This window comes from Pituophis catenifer, unplaced genomic scaffold (genome assembly GCF_029215685.1).
Source record: "Pituophis catenifer annectens isolate HBS135680 unplaced genomic scaffold, rPitCat1.0.hap2 SCAF_12, whole genome shotgun sequence".
In the NCBI taxonomy this organism is placed as follows: Eukaryota; Metazoa; Chordata; class Lepidosauria; order Squamata; family Colubridae; genus Pituophis; species Pituophis catenifer.
The window spans coordinates 480,001-505,068 of NW_027256892.1; the positions used below are offsets into that span (position 1 = coordinate 480,001).

A 25,068-nucleotide genomic window follows, 5' to 3' on the forward strand; every position below is an offset into this window, starting at 1 on the left:
GAGCAGGCTGGAGTAAATAAGGGAACGTTTTGTATTTACACTGAAATTAAGATTACAGGGGAGTCAATCATTTCCGAAACAGAAATCACAATGCTTCAATGCCGCAGGATACTATCATGCATAGTTCAAGGATAGTACAGCAGCATGATAACGAATACGGAATTCACACATTTTTCAAAATCTCCCTATTTTTTTTAAAAAAATTCTACCCTAGTAGATTTGAAAGCGAATGTTCACAATTAAGAACAACGTTGGGTTTTATAGCAAAAATAAAATGAGGTGGGATAGTTAAAATGAGGAGGAGTATGCTGAGAGTGATAGTTAAAATAAAATGAATAAGTTAGGTTTAATAATAGAAATAAAGATTATAAATTTTGATTTTAATGGTAAAAATAAAATGAGTATGTTGGAATTAAACATTTCATGAATGTTTATAATAACTGTATGAATTATATTGTTAAAATATATCCATCTAAGCAAATGAAAGGAAAAAATGGAATGATAATTGGTTAGGATTTAAGATTTAAGTAACGGGTTTTTGGGGATAACGTCATAGTTAAATAGACAGATTTGAGGGAAACACTTGTGTAAAATATTAAGTTGTGTTAATTGAAAAGTAAGATTTGTTAGTAAGATTTTCACAAATACAAATTGTGAAATTTGTATTTCACAAATACAAATTGTGAAATTTGTATTTCACAAATACAAATTGTGAAATTTGTATTTCACAAATACAAATTTGCATTAATTTGTGACCGTATCAAAAGCTTCGTTTTGAAAAGATGTGTTTTATGTTTTTGTTTTAAAAATAATAAAAAACTTTTTTTTAAAAAAGAATGGAAACTGGCTTTTCTTGAACTGTATGGGCACAGACAATTTTTTCTTTTAAAAAAGACGGTGGCTATTTGATCTTTAGCACACAAAAAAAGGGGCACCTGGTTTTTAGAATCGTAGACAGCACTGTATCTCATTCGCTCTAAACTCTGACCTGGTGCATTCTTGTCTAAAGTTCTTGGCAGCCTATTTGCAGTGTGTAGCACAATCTTCAAGGCAGAGGAGGAGGCGGAGAGGAAATAACAAAGGATCCTGCTCCATGGAAGCCAGTAAACACAGCTGCACTCCAGGCGTCTTGGGAGTACCATCCCCTTTCGCTGGCTACGTTAGCCTCCCAAACCTCCGGGTTTTTTTTATCCAAGGAAGTTGATAACATATGCTTGGCTGCGTCTGACTTAACGTTGCCAGAGGCTAAATGTGCATTTCCCTTGCTTTTAAGAAAGGACTCACCTCAATTGGCAGAGAGGCCGGTGATGGGCATCGTGCTGAAGATGGCATGAAGGGTTTCTTGGCCTGTAACGGGCAAATTAAAACTTCAGTGAAAAGAAGGGCAAGTTAAGAGACGATTCAAAATTGGGACAATCAGAATAGAGCTGGAAGGGAGCTTGGAGGTCTTCTAGTCCTCAAGTGGGACTTGAGCTCAGGTCCCAAGCAGGAGACTCAAGCAGGAGACTCTATACCATTTCAGACAAGTGAGTGTCCAGTCTCTTCTTAAAAAACCTCTAGTTATGGAGCGCCCATGATTTCTGGAGGCCAGTTGTTCCACTGATTCATTGTTCTCACTGTCGGGAAACTTCTCCTTAGTTCTAAGTTGCTTCTCTCCTTGATTAGTTTTCATCCATTGCTTCTTGTCCTGCCCTCTGGTGCTTTGGAGAATAAATTGACCTCCTTCTCTTTGTGGCAACCTCCCAAGTGCTGGAATACGGCTATCATGTCCCGTCCCCACCGGCCTTCTTTTCTCTAGACTAGCCAAACCCAATTCCTGAAGCCATTCTTCACGCGTTTTTGTCTCCAAGCCTTTCATCATCTCAGTTGCTCTTCTTTGCACTTTTTCCAAAGTCTCAACATCTTTTTTTCTAATATGGTGACAATTAATCCTGTGGGACAATGGTCCTTGGGCTTGAATTAGGAGGATGCAGAACAGGATGTGACTTCCCACTCCAGAGGCCAATTTTCCATACGGCGTTACAACTATTGTTCGACATCTGTTTTCCCTTATATTCCATTTGAGCTCAGAAACTTGTGAGCATGTGTGCCATCCTTTCATGCTTCTTGAGGTCAATGAGATTTACTTGCCAGAAGCATGCTCAAGATCCCTATTTCAATATTCCACTGTACTTCCCTTGATTGGTGAGACACAAGGCCTAGTTCAGATATTAGCTGGGCCTACTGATTGTTCAGTAAAAAAAGGAGAGACATCACCCTGCCAACAAAAGTGCATATAGTCAAGGCCATGGTTTTCCCAGTTGCAATGGATGGCTGTGAAAGTGGGACCATAAGGAAGGCTGAGCACCACAGAATGGAGGCCTTTGAACTCTGGTGCTGGAGAAGACTCCTGCGAGCCCCTTGGACTGCAAGGCGATCCAACCGGTCAGTCCTAGAGGAGATCAACCCTGACTGCTCTTTAGAAGGCCAGATCCTGAAGAGGAAACTCAAATACTTTGGCCACCTGATGAGAAGGAAGGACTCACTGGAGAAGAGCTGGGAAAGATTGAGGGCAAAAGAAGAAGGGGACAACAGAGAAGGAGGTGGCTGGATGGAGTCACGGAAGCAATTGGCATGAGCTTAAATGGACTCCAGAGGATGGTAGAGGACAGGAAGGCATGGAGGAACCTTGTCCATGGGGTCGCGATGGGTCAGACACGACTTCGTAACTAACAACAACAACTGATTGTTCTATCAATGAACACTCTGCCACGAACTAAGCTAGGGATTTGCATACCAAAGTCGGATTATCAAGGATGGACGACTTCCCGGGTTCATAATCAAAAATGCTCCTGGGCTCGTTGCTGGAAGCATCTGCAGTTTCCCAATTTCTCCTGCAAAAGAAAGATGGGAGAACCTCTGAAGTGCTCTGCACGATGTGCCTTTGTCTCCCTTTTGGCCCCAGTGACTTCCTGCCTTATATTTTGCAAAGATCCACTTCAGCAGGGACTGTTCCCAGCATGAGAGGATTGTTGCAATAGTCTAGGCGGCCATTTTTGTGCCTTTGCCGCTACGTTCCCTCCCTACATATTCTCTGGGAGTATCAATACACCCACATTTCTTGGTAAATGGTAGGTTGTGGTTGATATTGTGTGTTGTGAAACGGCAAAGCTGCAACCGCCACGCAGGGATGATCTCCCATTGTCATCTGATAACACTTCAAACATAAGCAAAGTGGTGCACATACTCAGCTGAAAACGACTGAGAGATAAATCATCGAGATAATACATGTACATATTTATAGATGAATCCATTTCATGTTAAAATCTCAACAGCTCCCTCTAGTGTCACATTTGGGCACTGGCATAGGCATGGATTCAAACTGATGAATTATTCCAATCACGGACTGATTTTAGACTTGTGGGGGTCTAATTCGTTTTTCGGTCCATTCTCCAGAGCCAGATGCAAAACACTAATTCAGAAAAAAATGACACAGAATTTGGGAACAAGGATGCCTCCAATATTTTAGGGGGCACTTAGTTTATTTTTCTCAAATCCTGTTGATTTGTGGATTCCCAATGCTTCCCTAAAATACTTAAGTCTCAAATTCACTTATATTAAAGCCCCACTGACTGAAATGGACCTCATTTCTGAATAAACGCACAGGGTAGAGTTGCAGATAAGCTTCTATTCATAAGGTAAAAAGGTAAAGGTTCCCCTCGCACATATGTGCTAGTCGTTCCCGACTCTAGGGGGCAGTGCTCATCTCCGTTTCAAAGCCGAAGAGCCAGTGATGTCCAAAGATGTATCCGTGGTCATGTGGCCGGCATGACTCAACGCCAAAGACGCATGGAACGCTGTTACTTTTCCACCAAAGGTGGTCCCTATTTTTCTACTTGCATTTTTTTACGTGCTTTCGAACTGCTAGGTTGGCAGAAGCTGGGACAAGTCACGGGAGCTCACCCCATTATGTGGCACTAGGGATTCGAACCTTTCGAATGACAAGCTCAGCGTCTTAGCCACTGAGCCACCGCAACCTATGAAATATACCAAAGAAAGTGCGTAATCTCGTATCTTTATATTCAACCCCATATTTATTTCTGGTGTTCATATGGCTTTGTCACCTTTCTCAATGTTGGTGGGTTGCCGTCCTTCACAGGGGAGACTCACATCTTCCATGTTTCTACTCACCAATCCAAGCCATTCTTTTGGCGGGAGGGACTGCTTGAGGTCATCAGTGGAGGTTGGTTCTTCTTCATGAGCTCTGGAGGGTCATGATCTAGAGGAGACAAAATTGTCACTGTGTGCGATGGACAATCCTTTCCAAATGGAACCATGGATGATCGTTAAGAAGTCTCCATGGAGCCATGAGTCTGATGTCTTCAGGCCCTTCATTTGGTTGCTGAGGGCCTTCTAAGCATTGTCCCATCTAAGCGAGTGTTATTCCCACATCACTCACTTCCACAGAGTCACAGGAGAAAATATTAAATCAGAGGTGTCAAACTCAAGGCCCGGGGGACAAGAGCCGGGTCCACAGAATGCTTAGATCTGGCCCATCTGGAAACAGAGAAGGACCAGCCTGCAGTGCCTCTGCCAGCAAAAACGGAGCTCGGAAGGGCCACGCACAGCCTTCCCAGGCTCCATTTTCGGCCACAACAGCCTCCTGCAGCCCTCTCATCCAGTTTTGGTCACCACACTCTAAAAAAGATGTGGAGACTCTAGAAAGAGTGCAGAGAAGAGCAACCAGGATGATTAGGGGACTGGAGGCTAAAACATACGATGAACGGTTGCAGGAACTGGGCATGGTTAGTCTAGTGAAGAGAAGGACATGAAAGCAGCATTCTAGTATTCGAGGGGCTGCCACAGAGAGGAAGGGGTCAAGCTATTCTCCAAAGCACCTGAAGGCCAGACAAGGAATAATGGATGGAAACTGACCAAGGAGAGTTTCAATCTAGAAAGAAGGATAAATGTTCCAACAGTGAGAACAATCAACCAGTGGAACAGAAGTTGCCTTCAGAAATTGTGGGAGTTTCATCACTGGAAGCTTTCAAGAAGAGACTGGACTGGACACCATCTGTCAGAAATGGTATAGGGTCTCCTGCTTGGGCAGGGGGTTGGACTAGATGACCTACAAGGTCCCTTCCAACTCTGCTAATCTGAATCTGAAAATGGAGCATGCGGCACTCCGGGGCCCCGTTTTCACTGGCAGAGGGATAGCAAAATAAAGTAAAAACAAAACGAAAGGAGAAATGTTTCCCCTTTTGCATATGAGCACGCAAGAAGGGACAAGAAAGGAGAAAGGGAAAGAGGAAAGACGAAGAAGGGAAGATGGGAAGAGAACGAGGGAGGAAAAAGAAGGAAAGTGGGGAAGGAAGAAGAAAGGAGAAATGAAGACGGAAGGAAAAAGAAGAAAAGGAAGGAAGGAAGGAGATTATAATGAGAGGGAGGGAGAGTCTTGAGGGAAGTTCTGCCTTAGCATTTGGCCACCACAGGTGCCCCCGACACGAGTTATGTCAAACTGGCCATGCCCACCCTGGCCCCCCTTAGGTCGAACGCAACCCTGATGCAGCCCTGATCAATGAAAACAAGTTTGACAATCCTGTATTAAAGGGTCAATAACAAAGCTCAGCTGTACTACGGCGTTTACAGATGACAATTTTGAACCCCATACCAGAGGTGGGGTTTCAGCAGGTTCTGACCAGTTCTGGAGAACTGGTAGCAGAAATTTTGAGTAGTTCGGAGAACTGGTAGTAAAAATTCTGACTTGCCCCTCCCCCATCTATTCTCTGCATCCCAAGTCCCAGCTGATTGGGAGGAAATGGGGATTTTGCAGTATCCTTACCCTGGAGTGGGGTGGGAATGGAGATTTTACAGTATCCTTCCCCTGCCACGCCCACCAAGCCATGCCCATCAAGCCATGCCATGCCACGCCCATCAAACCACACCCACAGAACTGGTAGTAAAAAAATTTGAAACCCACCACCGCCCCTACAGTTGTTTCTACAAACTAGATCTAAGACAAGAAGCTCTGAATATTTTATTGGTGTAGTAGAATGACCCCAAAATGCATTCCCGCAGGCTTTTGTGCTTCCTTCTTGGTGCAAGTTCTTGTCCCATAAATGAAGCATCTTGAACCTCTTGTATTATGCTTTTCTCTCAACACGAGAACCCCACAATTTGCTCTCATGAATGTTGCCATTCCTGGGAAATCCTTTGTTCCGCATACAACGACCAAACATTTCCCAACTGAGAGCTAGAGAGCGCGTTCAAAAACAGAAAAAAAGTATGTACCTCTTGGTTTGTAGGGATCCCAATCCAGATCTGATTCTGAAAGAGAAGAGAGAAGTCCATGGGAGGTAGGTCAGGGTTGAAATCCAGTAGGATTTCATTTTTTCTACAACCTCTTCGGCAGAAAAAATGCTTTTAAAAGTAAAAAAAGAAGCCTCTGATGATCGCGCGGTTCAACTGGGATCGTCAGAGGCATTTAAAAAAAAAACCCTTTTTTTCTTTTAAAAGCCTCTGACGATCCCAGCTGAGTTGCCTGATCGGCAGAGGCATTTAAAAGAAAAAAAGCCTCTGCTGATCAGGCAACTCAGCTGGGATCGTCAGAGGCTTTTGAAAGCCTCTTTGCCGAAGAGGTTGTAGAAAAAATGGTTTTAAAAGTAAAAAAAAAAAAATTGGCCACGCCCACCGTCACATTACCCCCCCCACCAAGCCGCGCCCACCAAATAAGCCACACCCACAGAACCGGTAGTAACAAATTTTAGATTTCATCACTGATATGTTTCCTGCCACACACAATGCATCGGATTCATCATTGATGAGAACATGAAGAGGAAAAGCAGTCAGAGATTACTACCTCGAGAGTGAGTTGCAGATCGTAAGAATAGAAGTGTGGCAGGAAACAAACCACATTTCCAATGCGCAAATAGGGAGGTGAAAAGAATTGGCATCTCAGTTTGGGTCTAAGCTTCATTTGGCAGACGAAATAAGATTACGATGTGGGGAAAACTCCCAGAAAAACTATGATGGTAGAGAAGAGAAATTGTTATCCACTAGAGGACGCACAATAATGGTAGTGTTCCTTGAGAAATGTTGGAAATGTCACCAGACTCCAGGATCTTATTACCATATCGGGTGGACATGCGCAGAAGCTAAGAGATATTGGACCAAGATACACATGTGGTTGGAAAAAATGATAAAGACTTTAAACCAGAGATATTTTTATTAGGGATCCTACCAGAGACATATAATAAAGAATGTATTATATGTCTATTTATTATATTTTTATTAGAGATCCTACCAGAGACAAATAATAAAGAATTGCAATACTTAATTGTGAATGTTTTAACAGCGGCTAGAATTGTATTTTCTAAAAACTGGAAAGGAGAAAAGTTACCTACTGCTGAAGAAGTTATTAAGAAAAGGTTGGACTGTGCTGAAATGAGTAAATTGACATTTGAAATAAGAGAACAGGAAGATAAACAATATTATTTGATATGGGATTTATTTTATCAATGGATAGATAATAAAATATGGAGATAAATATGAAGTGGAAGTTGAGATAAAATAAGTGAAATATTTCTTTATGAAAATAAGCTTTGGTCATATATTGATATCCAGAAGATGGGATTGAGCACAAAAGGATGTCAATCGATCGATACACTGTCTGTAATTATTTGGAATGATGATGGTTTTATTTATTTGTTTTATTTATTTATTTATTTATTTATTTATTTATTTATTTATTTATTTATTTATTTATTTATTTATTTTATATACTGCCCTTCTCCCAAAGGGACTCAGGGCGGTGTACAGCCAGCATAAAATACACAAATATAAAATTTAAAAACCGTTTAAAAATATTAAACAGTTTGGCCCATATCTAATTAAAATAAACTACCCGATTTAAATGTTTTATGTTTTATTTTTGTTTTAAAATAAAAAACAGTTTTTGCAAAAAAATAATAATAATGGTAGTGTTCCTTGATGTTTTTTATCTCAATACCCAGTCAATGCCTAGATTATGGTTTCTAAAGCCACTTTCTCAATATTGAGTTAAAGTGTAATCCATATCTTCAGAAACAAAGAAATAATCAAAATAGCGGTCCACATTGCAGACTCCTGCAACTTCTCTGCCTCTGTGGTGATTCTCTGTCAAATCTTATTGGCCTGAAATAGATGAAAGAGTTGCAGAGAAGAGCAACAAAGAAGATAAGGGATCTGGAAGTTACGCAAATCATATAATGAATGATTGAGGGAATTAGGTATGTCTAGCATATCAAAGAGAAGGATTTGGGGGGGGGGCACATGATAAAAAGGGACGTGGTGGCTCAGTGGCTAAGACGCTGAGCTTGTTGATCAAAAGGTCAGCAGTTCAGCGGTTCGAATCCCCAGTGCCGCGTAACGGGGTGAACTCCTGTTACTTGCCTCAGCTTCTGCCAACCTAGCAGCTCGAAAGCACGTAAAAAATGCAAGTAGAAAAATAGGGACCACCTTTGGTGGGAAGGGAACAGCGTTCCATGCGTCTTCGGCATTGAGTCATGCCGGCCACATGACCACGGAGACGTCTTTGGACAGCGCTGGCTCTTCGGCTTTGAAACGGAGATGAGCACCGCCCTCTAGAGTCGGGAACGACTAGCACATATGTGCGAGGGAAATCTTTACCTTTACCTTTAACATGTCAAAGAGAAGGATTTGGTGGGGGACACATGATAACTGTCTTCCAATATTTGGAGGGCATGTCACAGAGAAGAGGGGGTTGACCTACTCTCCGAAGTACCAGAGGGCAGGACATGAAGTAATGAGTGGAAGCTTGTTAAAGAGATATTCAACCTAGAATTAAGGAGAGATTTCCTGACAGTGAGAACAATGAATAGATGGAACAGCTTGATTCCAGAGGTTGAGGGTGCTCCATCATTGGAGGACTTCAAGAAGATCCTTCCATTTGACCAAAATAGAAGGTCACCTGCCTTGAACTAGAAGACCTCCAAAAACAAGGTTCATGAGGGTAAAGACTATTTTTATCCTGGTATACAATGTGAAGAAATGGTTTAATGTGTGAACCAGGAATGAAATGAGGGGAACATTATGCAGGGGAGAGAAAATGGAAGTTGTCAGGGCACTGCTATGCTGCAAATGGAGAGAGAATCTAAAATGATTGAGATGGTTTTTGGGTCTAAATTATTGTTTCTCAACCTTTCAAATGTGTGGACTTCAACTCCCAGAATTCCCCAGCTGGCTATTCTGGGAGTTGGTACACTGATCTAAATTAGCCGTGGGGATGCAGTGGGTTAGAGTGCGGTACTGCAGGCCAATTCTGCTGACTGTCAACAGCCGGCAGTTTGATTCTCACCAGGCTCAAGGTTGACTCAGCCTTCCAGCCTTCCGAGGTCGGTAAAATGAGGACCCAGATTGTTGGGGGCAAGAGGCTGACTCTGTAAACCGCTTAGAGAGGGCTGTAAAGCACTGTGAAGCGGTATATAAGTCTAAGTGCTATTTGCTATCTTCCTTTCCTTCCTTCCTTCCTTCCTTCCTTCCTTCCTTCCTTCCTTCCTTCCTTCCTTCCTCCCTTCCCTTCCCTTCCCTTCCCTCTGCCCACTGCCAACAGTTTGATCCTGACTGGCTCAAGGTTGACTCAGCCTTCCATCCTTCCAAGATGGGTAAAATGAGGACCCAGATTGTTGGGGGCAAGAGGCTGACTCTGTAAACCGCTTAGAGAGGGCTGGAAAGTACTGTGAAGCGGTATATAAGTCTAAGTGCTATTGCTATTGCTAAATTAAGAGGATGCTCTGAAAAAGCTCATACCTGGAAGTTTACTGTGGATTTGCTGGAACATGCTGCGATACCAGTCCTTAGGACTGTCTACACTCTGCAAAACAAAACATACATGTAAAATCAGTAACAGGAAAGGAAAGATGGAACGAAGGAACACATACTGTGAAGGACTAGGCAACATCTTTGCGTGGAATTCGACAATCCTGTAACATGACGGAAAAGTAAGATTCTCTCAGGAGTGCAAGAAGACTTTGGCGCAGTGGTTAGAATGCAGTATTGCAGGCTAATTCTGCTGACTGCCAGCAGTTCAATTCCGACCAGCTCAAGGTTGACTCCTCAGCCTTCCATCCTTCCGAGGTCGGTAAAATGAGGACCCAGATTGTTGGGGGGCAAGAGGCTGACTCTGTAAACCGCTTAGAGAGGATTGTAAAGCACTGTGAAGCGGTATACAAATCTATGTGCTATTGCAAATACGCAATGCACAGTCTACCAGGAATCTTGCACAGAGCAAACAGGCAAGTAAATGATGAATTCTGAGGCAGTGTAGAGGCTATAACTGACCTATGAAGTAAACGTTATATATGTAAAGTGTCTTGCAAACTGGATCCCTTCGAGCTTCCTTCTTTGCTACAAAGTTAGTAAAGGAATAAGAACTTTGATGCAAATACCAAATCTATGATCAAGGTTAAGAGACTTAGAAAGAGAGAATCTCCTCAGGGGAGTAATAGCTAATGGGCAAAAGAGCACTCGCTCTTAAGATTGGCTTTCAATTTGTAAACTGCAATTTATATTAACTTAGCATTAGATTTTCACTCTATTAACCCAGTGTTAGATTTTTATGCCAACTCTTGCAAGGAAAATACCATATTTTTTGGAGTATAAGACGCACCTTTTCCCCCCCAAAAAGAGGATGAAAATCTGGGTGCGTCTTATACTCCTTGGTAGTACAGTGGTCTAAGGCGCCCTGTCATTAAGCTGGTTATTAAGACCAGATGCCTGCAATTACTGCAGGTTCGAATCTCGCCAAGGCTCAAGGTTGACTCAGCCTTCCATCCTTTCTAAGGTAGGTAAATTGAGGACCCAGTTGTGGGGGCAATAAGCTGACTTTGTATAAAGATACAAAAGAATGAAGCCTATTGCTTAGCACATTGTAAGCCGCCCTGAGTCTCCGGAGAAGGGTGGCATATAAATCAAATGAAAAATGAAAAAAAAAATGAAAATACTCCAAATGTAGCCCAGCCCAGCTTCTCAAACGGAGGTTTTTCAGAGGCTGAAAAAAGCATCAGAAAAGAAGCTTCAGAAAAGAAGCCCCCAAACAGAACTTCAGAAAAAAAGCCTCCAAACAGAGCTTCAGAAAAAAAGCCTCCAAATAGAACTTCAGAAAAAAGCCTCCAAACAGAGCTTCAGAAAAAAAGCCTCCAAACAGAGCTTCAAAAAAAAAAAGCCTCCAAACAGAACTTCAGAAAAAAAGCCTTCAAACAGAACTTCAGAAAAAAGCCCCCAAACAGAGCTTCAGAAAAAAAGCCTCCAAACAAAGCTTCAGAGGCTTTTTTTCTGAAGCTCTGTTTCAGAGGCTTTCAGAGGCAGGAAAAAAAGCCAAAAAAAAAACAAGGCACAGAGCTCACAACCAAGGAACCTATTGCTAAAATTCACCTCTGGGAACAGCTGATTGGGGGTATTCCAGGAGGCCGATCCACCTACCACCCACCTCCCCAAAAACTAAGGTGTGTCTTATACTCTGAAAAATACGGTATTTTTATGTCGATGAGACCACAGAAACCACTCGATGTCAGATCGACGTTTGGATAATTTTAAATCCTGGGTGTCAAACCTACAGTTTTCCAGACATCATTGAATTACAAATCTCAGCAGCTTCAAGCGTGAGCCAGTGGTAAAAGATGCTTAGAATGGTAATTTTATGGACATCTGGAAAGTCACACACACACACACACACACACACACACACACACACACACACACACACACACACACACACACACATATATATATATATATATATATATATATATATATATATATATATATATATATATATAATTTCTGCACAGATGGCTCTCATTCATCTGCCAAATCAGCCTCAGGTTTTCATGGATTGGGAATCAATCCAAGAGGTCCCCAGCCTGTGACAGCTAGGCAGTGGGTTGTATTTTTAAAAATGAAGAGGGGTGGAATTCTTTGTCTAAGAAGAAAATAAAAAGGCCAGAATTTATCCTTTCCAGCAGCCAACACCTAGATAAGCAGGGATTAACACCAGACAAACAATCAAGCAGAAACAGTAGCTTAATCAAAGGAGACAAACAAATCAAGCAAACAATCAGACAGCAAACAATAGTTAAAGGACCACCAAGGAGTAAACCATACCCTCCCCAATGCTGGCAAGGCAAGCAACTATATATAAACAGGGAGCAAACCCCAAACTCAAGATAGCATTGATGATGTTACCTAGTGGGATAATGAAATGTCTTGCAAGCAAACAACCTGGCTCAGAGAGCCCCAAGGGCTGCACTGCAAATATTCTCTTCTATTGGTACCCCAAAATATACGCATTGCACTATTTCGACCAATTAGATACAGATAACTTTATACATTTAGAACAATCTATACCAGTGATGGCGAATCTTTTACTTACCGATATCTCACCATATGCGCATAATTCGTGCACGCAAACACTGTCTGCGCATGCGTGCACAATCTCGCACACATGCACAGGAGAGCTCTGAAGACCAGCTGGGTCCCTTGAATTGCGCGCATGTGCACCAGAGGTGCATGCATGCACAGTTTCAGATGAGCTTGGCGACGGCTCGCGTGCCTGGAAAAATGGCTCTGCGTGTCACTTCCGGCACGCGTGCCATAGGTTCGCCAACACGGATCTATACTCTTGATAGTATTGACTGCAGTATCAAATCAAAATGTTATCAGTCAAAAATGAAGGGAGAAGCATCACAACAGGAGTTATGAAGGCTAACTCACCACAGGACAGCTTGCCGCAGGACAATTCGAAAATTCAATTTTAAGTATTCAAAATAAATTTTTAAAAAAATATTTTTAATTTTTGTCATTCACATTTCATTTTGTCCCTCCTTTTGATCCTTTGTTTAATGATTCTGCTCCACCACTTCTTTGATATTAGTGTAACTTTTGCCCCACAGCAAGTTGGCCATTGCTGTTTTAAAATTCTTTTACTTCGAAATTTTAATTTGTTTTAAATTATTGGGATTTTTTTAATTGTCTTGGGCTCAATTATTTAATCTGGTTTTAATTATATCTTTTAACTTTTGTATTTATGTATTTTATTTTGTGCCCCGAGTCCTTCGGGAGTAGGGTGGTATGTAAATCTAATAAAAGAAAAGAAAAGAAAAAGAAAGAACTGTTGTAGACCCGTCTCTGAATTAATTGACGTGATTAACAGTTCAGCCCTGAGCTCCGTATACGGAAGAAAGATACTGAGAAGTAGACATTTTCATCCTGTTTACAATTGTTCCAAGGACTCACCGATCGAGAGGCAAGGGGCATCCCAGACTCATCCACTGGCCCGATCCCATCGTACTTCACCCAACGTTTCTCCTTCCTCTTGCCATCTTTCGTCCAGGTCGCTGACCACCCTGGTTGTGCTACGCCGTTCACAGTCGGATAATTGACTGAGCCATCCAAGTAAGGAGAATGAGCAGGTTCAGTTTTCAGTGGTCTAATTTCTTTAGCAGGCCAGGTTGGGTACCAATTATTCGCTGCCAAGAGATACAGTCAGATCATAATGAGAAGATGGACGTAATTGAGCATTACGTCCATTCGGCCGAAGAGGTTGTAGAAAAAATGCTTTTAAAAGGTTCTGATGATCCCAGCTGAGTTGCCTGATCGTCAGAGGCTTTTTTTTTCTTTTAAAAGCCTTTTTTCTACAACCTCTTCGGCCGAAGAGGTTGTAGAAAAAATGCTTTTAAAAGCCTCTGACGATCCCAGCTTAGTTCCTTGATCGTCAGAGCCTTTTTTTTTCTTTTAAAAGCATTTTTTCTACAACCTCTTCGGCCGAAGAGGTTGTAGAAAAAATGCTTTTAAAAGCCTCTGACGATCCCAGCTTAGTTCCTTGATCGTCAGAGCCTTTTTTTTTTCTTTTAAAAGCATTTTTTCTACAACCTGAAGAGGTTGTAGAAAGAATGCTTTTAAAAGCCTCCGACGATCCCAGCTGAGCTGCGCGATCATTAAAGGCATTTTTTTTTACTTTTAAAAGCATCTTTTCAGCTGAAGAGGTTGTAGAAAAAATGCTTTTAAAAGTAAAAAAAAAAAGCCTCTGATGATTGTGTGGCTCAGCTGGAGATGGGAGGAGGGAACAGGGATTTTTGCTACCGGTTCTCCGAACCACCCGCCGCCATCACTACCGGATCGGGCGATCCGGTCCAAACCGGGAGCATTTCACCCCTGTGATTATGTCACCTTTTTCAGTGCCGTTGTAACTTTGAGCAGTCCCTCTATGAACTGTTGTAAGTCAAGGACTAACTGTACTGTATATTTCACATCCTTTCCATTAAAAAAAACCTCAAGACTAGCGTTAGCATTTTTTTAAAAAAAATTTTTGATTTATTTGCCGCCCTTCTCCGGAGACTCAGGGCGGCTTACAATGCGCTAAGCAATAGCCTTCATCCTTTTGTATATTTATACAAAGTCAGCTTATTGCCCCCACAAACTGGGTCCTCAATTTACCTACCTTAGAAAGGATGGAAGGCTGAGTCAACCTTGAGCCTGGCGAGATTCGAACTTACTTTAATTGCAGACAGCTGGTGTTAAATTACAGTGCCTTGTCTGCAGAGCTATCCAGGCATTTGCTCTGTTTCCATCTAACATCAAGAACGCATTGGAGATATCAAAATTTTATCCCATCTAATTACTCCCTAAAAGGGAGGCAAGAACGATAGAGAGAGAGTGGGAGGGTTGGCTTTTAGACCCGCTGCTGAATTTAAACACCGTCTTTTACTCAAAGCTCTGCTGTCAAAAAGGACCATCAAAGGCTCCTAACTCTTCCCCTGGCAGGAGGAACACAAAGCTAGCCGAGCTTTAGAAGTGGGTCTCGTTGTATTTAAACTTAAAAGATCAAGCACAAATGGATAACAGGAAGATAAGGCAGCAAGGACTACAAAGTGTTTTGCGCCGCTTGCCAAGGAAATCTATTATCGCTCCCATTCTTGGCTGGAGTATTACCTGAACTCTGCTGAGCTGTTTTCCATGGCTGGGATATCCCATTGTACACCCGGCGGGGAGTTGTATCGTGGAATTCAAAATTCAGGGTATTAGACCCACAATTGCGAATCACAGGAACCTATATATATATATATATATATATAGAGAGAGAGAGAGAGAGAGAGAGAGAGAGAGAGAGGGAGGGAGGGAGGGAGGGAGGGAGAGAGAGAGAGAGAGAGAGAGAGAGAGAGAGAGAGAGAGAGAGAGGACAGATAAAAGAACATCATCCATTAGTACGCAACTTTTGCTCTCTTTCAAAAATCTCTCCGTTGTGAAAACGGGAACACATTTCTCATTGCTCAATTGTGCATCACAGGAGTTGATCACAAGCTGAGGCACGCCTTCTACTCAGTGGTGGGTTTCAAAAATTTTTACTACCGGTTCTGTGGGCATGGCTTGGTGGGTATGCCTTGACGGGCGAGGCAGGGGAAGGATACTGTAAAATCTCCATTCCCTCCCCACTCCAGGGGAAGGATACTGTAAAATCTCTATTCCCTCCCCACTCCAGGGGAAGGATACTGTAAAATCTCCATTCCCTCCCCACTCCAAGGGAAGGATACTGCAAAATCTCCATTCCCTCCCCACTCCAGGGGAAGGATACTGCAAAATCTCCATTCCCTCCCCACTCCAGGGGAAGGATACTGCAAAATCTCCATTCCCTCCCCACTCCAGGGGAAGGATACTGCAAAATCTCCATTCCCTCCCCACTCCAAGGTAAGGATACTGCAAAATCCCCATTTCCTCCAGAGCCTCTCTAGCAACCTGGGGAGGGCGAAAAAGGCCTCCCCCCACCTCCAAAGACCTCCAGAGGCCGGAAATGGCCCGTTTGCTGACTTCTGGTAAGTTGGCAAATGGGCCGTTTCCGGCCTCCAGAGGGCCTCCGGGGTGGGGTGGGGAAGGCTGTTTTTGCCCTCCCCAGGCTCCTAGAGAGGCTCTGGAGCCCGTGAAAAAGCAAAAAGAGGGCCTCTTCCACCCACCCCCAGGCCCTCCGGAGGCAGGAAACAGCCTGTTTCCCTACTTCAAGTGTGCCCAGAAGATCCGAAAATCAGCTGGCCAGCGCGCCAGAGCTGAGTTCACGTGTATGTATGTGATGACAATCACACCAATGAGGTGATTTTCATCCACTTGTATCAGGTTTCGTGACATTATTACATAAGCATGTCAATGGTAAGATGACATGCACTGTCGTTTTGACATTTTCACAGCTGGTTTGGAACACCTGAACATGAACGCTGGGCTGTTAAACCCTGTTCAGGGCCTGACCTTCTTGGAGAACAAACAATCTCTACAGGGGTGGGCTTCAAAAATTATAGCAAGGGGTTTTCTACGTGGTTGCTGGGTGGGCGTAGCCTAATCAGCCTCCTGCACTACGCGGGGGGGGCGGCCTTTTTGCCCTGCCTGACGGGTGAAATGCTCCCGGTTTGGTCCGGTTTGCCCGAACCGGTAGTAAAAAATGTTTAAAAAAAAGTTCCAACAATCAGCTGAGCGACATGAAATCGTCGGAACTTTTTTTTTTTTTTTTTTTTACTTTTTTAGCATTTTTTTACTACCAGTTCTCTGGAACGGCTGTGGTCCGCGATCGTCGGAGCCTCTTTTTTTTACTTTTAAAAGCATTTTTTTTTTTACAACCTATTCGCCCAAATTAAAAGTAAAAAAAAAAAGGCTCCGAAGATCGCGCGCCACAGCTGATCACACACACCTGTGCGCTGTTCTACTTACCCCATGCCTCCCTTTGGCATGCACTGCGCGTGCACATACACACCTCGCATTTGGTGCGGGTCGGGTACTGCACATGTACGCCCGCAGCTGAAGAACCGGTAGTAAACTGGTTCAGATTTCACCACTGCTCCCTGGGCTCTGGAGGCTTTCCTTGAGCCTCCGGGAGGGTGAAAACAGCCTCCCCAGGCTTCGGCAGACCTCTGGAGGCTGGAAACAGGCCCATTTCCTGCCTTCCCAAACTTCTGGTAGGCCCGTTTTTTGCCCTCCCTGAACCTCTGTGCACACCCTACACTTACCTGCACCCAAAACGGGCCGTGTGGGGACTCCTGGGTGGGGCGGGGTGGGTGAGCAGGGCCAGCCAGGAGTAGGATTTGGGGGTTCTCCGAACTGCACAGAATCTTAGCTAGAGGTTCTCCCCTGCTGTTGTGGCTCCGTTACCGGAGCCTCTGTCATCGGCAGGAGAGGACTCTGAGAGTGAAGGAGAGGAGTTGGCAAGGCCTCCCTCTCCAGGACCCTCCTCTCTGGCAATGCCTTCGGTGTCTGCCGAAGGGCAAGAGATAGGCCCAGGGCCAAGCACATCCACGCAGCCACAGGTGGACAGTAATGAGGGAGATGAGTCTTGGCTGGATCCTCGGCAGCGTCGCAGAGATAAGCGCGCGCAACAGAAGAAGAGGCGTGCCAGAGATTAAGCTGAGTCACTGGACCACACCCCGCAGGGTATAAAAGGGGTGAGGTAGCCATTCAGACTCTGTGACGGACAAAACTAACTACTATTGAGTCACATTGCATCTTTGGAAACAACATTATCGGCCTTGGATTTATTTTACGAACTGGACAATTCTTGACCGTGAGTATTTTGTTTATTGAGTAAAAGTTCTTGGCAATCAGCTACTGGGTTGCTGCCAAGCCTCTTATCGGAAAAATTGGTTGTCTGCCAGTTTATTTAACCCTGGTTGTCTGTTTGTGTGTGTGAGAGAGACAGGGACAGAACATCTGCGAACCCCCAGCAGCCCACCCATGAATCTCTACAAGTAACTCATAAGCCCCAATCTTCCCATCGGCTTGGCTCAAGGAAGGCAGACTCACTCTGTAATACTTGGGGTTCCATTTACTCTGCGGGGTGGACGTGGCCCACGGAGAGGTGAGGCTCCCACTACGGATAGTTGGGCTCTTCTGGAGGTGTGAAGGGATAAAGTCATCCAGCCTAAGACCCAGAGTTTCCACAGAGCCCCCGGCTCTCGAGTGATGTGGAGGAGATGTGAAACTGGAGCCTCTCGAGGCAGGTGAAGGAGGTTCTCCGCCATCGTGAAAATGCTGCTCAGCAGGTGGCAAACCCTGAAGGGAGTGGGGTGGGGGGGGAAAGAAAGAGGTTCAAGACTTTCAATCTGGAAAATTGGAAACTGTTGATGTCGAGGTGGTGTTTTGTTTTGTATCCCAGTATTGTCTCCGTGGCTAAGACGCTGAGCTTGTCGATCAGAAGGTTCGAATCCCTAGTGCCGCGTAATGGGGTGAGCTCCCGTTACTTTTCCCAGCTTCTGCCAACCTAGCAGTTCGGAAGCACGTAAAAAATGCAAGTAGAAAAAATAGGGACCACCTTTGGTGGGAAGGTCACAGCGTTCCGTGCGCCTTCGGCGTTGAGTCATGCCGGCCACATGACCACGGAGACGTCTTCGGACAGCGCTGGCTCTTCGGCTTTGAAACGGTGATGAGCACCGCCCCCTAGAGTCGGGAACGACTAGCACATATGTGCGAAGGGAACCTTTACCTTTATTGTCTCTGCTGTCATTCTAAATCTCCTGGTTACAACTAGAAGGACTTTCCCACCCTCTGCTCCTGACCTTTTGGCTGGGAATGCCCCAGATTCTAACGGGGATTTCCTGCAAGCAGAGAAATTGTTGTTTGTTGATCATTAGTTCCTATTTCATAGGCTCTTCCTGGACATCACGAGCAAGCTGTACGTGCCCACGCCTTTGTTTTGGAGACCGAATCATCCCAAACACATCATCATTCCTTCCATGGGAAGCTGAGAACAGTAATGCCTACTTTTGACTCTGGACATGCCTGCTGTCTAGAAGGGCCATTGCTGGATTATGCCTTTATTTATCAGAAGCCTCAATGGCTCCTCTGGGATCTCAATTCAACATCCCTGACATCAGCTCAGAAAATATTTCCTGTTATTTTAAAGAATCGCTACGCGTTACGCAAAATGAGGAGCCTGAGTGGGGTAGGAGGCTAATGCCTCCTGCTAAGGCAGCATTTAACATCCAGCTGCCTGCAATTACTGCAAGTTCAATTCTCACCAGGCTCAAGGTTGACTCAGCCTTCCATCCTTTCTAAAGTAGGTGAAATGAGGACCCAGTTTGTGGGGGCAATAAGCTGACTTTGTATAAATATACAAAAGTATGAAGGCTAATGCTTAACGCATTGTAAGCCACCCTGAATCTCCGGAGAAGGGTGGCATATAAATCAAATAAAATAATAATAATAATAATAATAATTTTTTAAAAAATCAACACTAATAATAATGCCATGGCAATTTGAAGCATAGACACTCACATTTGTGGGGGGACGAAGCATTCCGGATCCGGAGTTGTCAACCACCATCAAAACTTGTCCGATGCAAACACTTTCACCTTGAACAGGAGGATCAGCTGAAGGTTGTTTACTCCTGAGTAAACAGAGAACAAACCTGTTGTACGAAAAGGGCTTCGAACTGCATCAGGAGGTCATACTCTCTGCACTCCTGATTCAAAACATCCTCTTCCCTAACTATTAAGGACCTCCCATCAGAAAACCGTAGCATGGAGCCTTCTCATATTCAACAACATTTAGAAAGGAACAAATTGTCAGATATAGTGAAATATTGAATGAAAAAGGTGAACTTAAATCTATGCAAGAATTAGAAGTACAAGGTATAAAGATGAACTGGTTTTCTTATTTGCAAATACAGTCTAGACACGATAAAGATTGTAAAACAGAAGGTTTTTTTATAATAATTTGACTAGTTTAGATAAAATTTTAACAGGGACTGATGAAAACATAATTAAAAAACTGTATGGATATTTATTAGAGGTTAAACTGGAAGACGAACAAGTTAAAGAAACAATGATTGCTTGGGGCAAAAATTTTGGACATGGAATTTATTTATTTATTTTATTTTATTAAATTTCTATACTGCCCTTCTCCCGAAGGACTCAGGGCGGTGAACAGCCACAAGATAAAACACATAAATACAAAAATTTAAAATAAATTAAAAACGAATTAAATAATTTGGCTGAATTTAAAATACCCCATAATTTAAAACAAATTAAAATTTACATTTAAAAAGGGGAGAAGATTTAGGCCAGGCCAATTGACTTAGAGAAATGACAGAAAACCGTAGCATGTGAGGATGTTCGCTCAGCAAATATAGAATATAGTACATAGACTGATAAGAGTTGGAAGCAGGGGTGAAATCTACTTATCTTCCTTACCGGTTCGGAAATGCACACGCCGCGCCGTGCGTGCGAGCATCATATGTGCGCGCAGACCTTCTGCGCATGCGCAAAACCTTCTGAGCATGAGCAAAACCTTCTCCGCATGTGCAGAAGGTAATGAACACAATACTTCCTGGTTAAAACCAGGAAGTAACAACACCCAGGCGGGTGGGCGGAGCTTTGCTCCACCATCGCTACCGGATCGCCGAACCAGCCGCCAAGATCGCTACCAGATCGCCCGATGCGGTGCAAACTGGGAGGATTTCACTCTTAGTTGGATGGGACCTTGAAGGTCTTCCAATATCCTCAAGCAGGAGATCCTATACTATGCAGGACAAATGCAGTCTCTTCTTGAAAACGTCCAGTGATGGAAGCACCCAGAACTTCTGGAGGCAACTTCTGTTCCATTGATTAATTGTTCTCATTGTCAGGAAATTTCTTCTTACTTTTAGGTTGGGTCTCTCTTTAGGTTATTTCTTGTCCTGCTTTGGTGCTTCGGAGAATAAGTCGACTCCCCCTTCTCTGTGACAGCCCCTCAAGTCCTGGAAGGCTGCTATGATATCACCCCTAGTCCTCAAGAGTATCAAAGGAAACCAAGAATCCTATCCCTGATCTGTTTTGTTTTTGGACAGTCAAGGACAGTCTTTGGAGCACAAAAGCTGGACAGCCTCTCGCTTCCTCTGTTTTGTGTAATTACTCTTCAGTTGCTAGCCAACTTTCCGGCACATCACAATAATGAATCATTACTCTTAGCACTTAAAGGAACCTATGCGTTAGTCACCCTTGTCAAAATCTTCGCCGAACTGTGCTTTTAGCGGGGGAATGACATAATGAAACACAAATTAGCCAACCTCATTTAGCTTAATGCATTCGGGGAGCAGGGCCAGCTATTGGCTTACAGCTCAGCTTGCTATCCAAAGAGAGAGAAAAATTGGGTTAAATCCATACACCATGCTTAGCTTCAAAACAGGGGTGTCAAACTCAAGGCACGGGGGCCAGATCCAGGCCGCGGGGGTACTTAGATCTGGTCCGCGGGACCGCCGTGGAAATAGCGAAGGACTGGCTCGTGGTGCTTCTGCCAGCGAAAACGGGCTCCCGAGCTCTGTTTTCACTGGCAGAGGGTTGCAGGAGGTCCTGGCAGCTGAAAAGAGAGCTCGGGACCCGTTTTTCGCTGGCAGAGTGCTCGGGCCACCACAAGTACCCCCGACACAACTGACATTGAGCTGGACAAACCCAACCTGGCCACGCCCCTCTTTTCCCCCTCCCAGGAGGTCAAACACAACGCTGATGCAGCCCTCAATGAAATCGAGTTTGACACCCCTGCTTCAAAACAAATACATGCAGCATGCATGCACACCAGTCCCCATAAGGTCCTTTCCTTGTCACCACCAGTTCGTGAGTTGCCCCCGGTTCGGACCGGTTCGCGAGAACCGGTAGTAAAACTGGTGGGAGGCTCCGCCTACTAACCCGGACGTCATCAAATTAGATCTGCGCATGTGCAGAAGAGCGCGCGTGCACGCACGAGCAGGCACGATGCGAACCGGTAGTAAAGGTAAGGAGAACCCACCCCTAGTCACCACCCATCTCACCTCAGAGAGCAGAGTGCGAACGAAGATATCCCAGATAAGGGTTGGTGTGAGCTGCAGGACGAATAGCCAGGATGCACCGTATATTCTTTGCAAAGCTTTGCTTCTCTCTGGACTTACTGGAGCAGGGCATCTCGGCTACTCTCGGTTTCTGACACTGCTGGGCACTGGGCAAACAAAGCTGTCTTTCTACTGTTGGTCCCGTGCCCAGAGCAAGATCACTGCCTGGTTCAGTCTGCCAGCACATCCAGCATGGAAGTGGGGACTGACTTTTGTTGCAACAGTGACTATGCAAATCACTCGATATTAATAATTCAGCCCCAAACAAGACGCTACAGTTTGCTGGAGTGCGCGCCCGGATTCTTGTGAGGGTGTCAAGAGAATTGGCACAGCGGGACAGGACAGGAGGAAGCCAAAGTTTATGAGTGGGAGAGACAAGCATCCCGGAGAGTTAACAACTTGACGTGGGCGGAAGCAGAGGGAGGGAATGGATGGGTTAGAGTAGAGTAGAGTAGAGTAGAGTAGAGTAGAGTAGAGTAGAGTAGAGTAGAGTAGAGTAGAGTAATAGAAGAGAAGAGAAGAGAAGAGAAGAGAAGAGAAGAGAAGAGAAGAGAAGAGAAGAGAAGAGAAGAGAAGAGAAGAATGGATTAGAATAGAATAATGGAAGGGAGGGAAAAGGGAAGGGAAGGGAAGGAAAGGGAAGGGAAGGGAAGAGAAGAGAAGAGAACCCAGAACAGAACCCAGAACAGAGCAGAGCAGAACAGAACAGGAGCTGGAAGGGCCCTTGGAGGTCTTCTAGTCCAGCCCCCTTGCTCAAGCAGGAGAACCTATACCATTTCAGCTAAGTGACTGTCTACTCTCTTCTTAAAAACCTCCAGTGATGGAGTGCCCAATGACTAATTTGGAGCTTCCTAACAATTAAGCCTTTGCTGCAAACAAGTTCTTTGTTCCACATTTATTTATTTATTCATAAGACCGCATCCAAAAGCTCCTAGACCCACATGTACTCTTTCCCCTCTCCCCCCTCCCTTCAGCTGTGGATCAAAGACCCCCTTAAAATTGCTCAGATGCCAATTGGAAAAAAACCAACAAACAAAGAATTAAAATTGCTTAGTATGTAGGACTCTGACCATTATAAATCAGAAAGCATTCTGGTTTTTGAGAATCTCTTGGAGGTTGTCCGTAAGAATTAATCACTTTATTCCTCTTTTAAATCACACCCATGTGCTGAAACTTTATATGAATTTTGCTAAAACCTACGGTCGCAAGTAAATGTTTCAAAATTAAAATAATCCAGTCAAGATTTCCCCAAAAGCTGAAGAACACAACTAAATACCAGATTTGGTAGAAATGTAGCACGTACGCTGCCTAGGCCAGTGATGGCTAAACTTTCTGCCATCGTGTGCCAGGAGCGGGGGGGGAGGAGTTGACACACGCACGTGCCCAAGGCCATAGTTTTATGCGCTCTGCCCCCACGGATGCGCATGTGATCACCCGCGCTTCCCATGCTCCTGGCACGCGATGTCCCGGTAGGCCCATTTTTCTCTCTCCCCAGGCTCCAGAGCCTTTCTAGGAATCTCAGAAGGGCCCTCCCCAGACTCCTAGAAAGGCTCTGAAGCCTGGGGAGAGAGAAAAACGGGCCTTCCCCACCACCCCCCTGAGGCCTTCCAGAGGCAGGAAACAGCCTGTTTCCCTACTTCTAGTGGGCCCAGAAGGCCCGAAAATCAGCTGGCGGAGATGAGCTTGCATGCCCACCAATATGGCTATGTGTGCCATTTGTGGCATGATATTCTAGGGCCGTGATGGCGAACCTATGGCACAGGTGGCACACAGAGTTCTCTCAGCGGGCACGCCAGCCATCACCCCAGCCCAGTTCCACTGTGCATATGAGTACACCTCCCGCCAGCCAGCTGCTCTTCGTGTCTCTGCCGCACATGCATGGGGTGGGGCCTTCCCCAATCTCTGCAGTTTCCCCTCCAGCGCGCCCTACCTTTCTCCTGCATTCCTGCTGCCTGTGCCTTCCCCAATCTCCGCAGGTTCTGCAGGTGTCTTTCTGTGGCAGGAATGGAGGAGAAAGTCTGGGTGCGCGGTGAGAAACTGAGGAGATTGGGGAAGGCAGGAATGGAGGAGAAAGCCTGGGCACGTGGGGGGAGGAGAGAAACTGCGAAGATCGCGACCCCCCCATGCTCCTTTTTGGGCCTGAAAAGCCTCCTACACCAACCTAGAAGCCAAAACGGGGGCCGGGGCACATGCGCAGGGAACACACCAGGGGTGGGTTCTAAATTTTTTTACTACCGGTTCTGTGAGCGTGGCTTATTTTGTGGGTGTGGTTTGATGGCCATGTGACGATTCTTTAGGATTTATACATAGGTACTGGTCTACCAAGCTTTTAACTGCTTGCAGAGCTGTACCGGTCTACCCATTCGTTTTTGGAGGCCCCGGTCTACCCATTTGTTTTCTGAGCACACTGGTCTACCACCACACTGCCTTTTAACACTGATCAGCTGTAGGGCGGCCCTTTGAAGCCCCGCGGCAAGAGTTTAAACAGTTTTTTTCCTTCTAGCCAATCAGCTGGGACTCGGGAGGCAGCGAATAGATTGGGGGTGGGGCCAAATAAAAGGTAAGAATAACCCGGGGGGGCGGGGGGGCCAGCTCCCGAACAAAGAGAACCAGTTCGGTGACGTCATATCGTCACCACTACCGGATCGGCCGAACCGGGAGGAACCCACCACTGGAACACACACGCATGCGTGGGGTGCTTGCATTGCATCTTGGGGATTGGGGCACGTGTGTGTGCATTTGGCACCAAAAAGATTAACCGTCACTGTACTAGGGCAAAAGCAAACCAATCGCATTGTAGCTTAGAACAGGGGTCTCCAACCTTGGCAACTTTAAGCCTGGAGGACTTCAACTCCCAGAGTTCCCCAGCCAGCTTTGCTTAAAGTTGCCAAGGTTGGAGACCCCTGGCTTAGAATAATATGTGAACCCAGCTGAACAGTTTTGCAAAGAATATCCCCAAGCACGACATGTATTTAAACAAAATTATCCTCCAAACCTAACATTTTTCTTATAACGAAGAATATATTACTTTGCTCTTCCCAATTAGATTGGAGAGTACAGACATGTTGTCTGTAGGGTCCTAGAATTACTCAAAGACCAAATACAGACATTTTTTTTCCCTCTGATGCCAGCAAAGCTGTTATTAGAAGAAGAGGTCAACTGAAAGAAATAAGGGCACAATGTACATGAAATCCAGAGGGAAAGACGCCTGCCAATCAAGCTAC

At 44.7% G+C, this 25,068-nt stretch overlaps 1 protein-coding gene across 1 annotated transcript in view; it reads right to left on the bottom strand.

Moving 5' to 3' along the window:
- Nucleotides 1-25,068, bottom strand: part of SORBS3 (sorbin and SH3 domain containing 3) — an 89,825-nt gene that overhangs the window by 40,570 nt on the left and 24,187 nt on the right. The window contains exons 2-10 of the mRNA XM_070952237.1: nt 19,279-19,390; nt 17,809-18,057; nt 14,965-15,082; nt 13,270-13,502; nt 9,787-9,850; nt 6,271-6,306; nt 4,171-4,258; nt 2,777-2,873; nt 1,285-1,347 (exon numbers count right to left, since the gene is read on the bottom strand). Coding sequence (XP_070808338.1) covers nt 1,285-1,347; nt 2,777-2,873; nt 4,171-4,258; nt 6,271-6,306; nt 9,787-9,850; nt 13,270-13,502; nt 14,965-15,082; nt 17,809-18,057; nt 19,279-19,326 — 996 coding nt within the window. The 5' untranslated portion in view covers nt 19,327-19,390. The remainder of the gene's footprint in view (nt 1-1,284; nt 1,348-2,776; nt 2,874-4,170; nt 4,259-6,270; nt 6,307-9,786; nt 9,851-13,269; nt 13,503-14,964; nt 15,083-17,808; nt 18,058-19,278; nt 19,391-25,068) is intronic.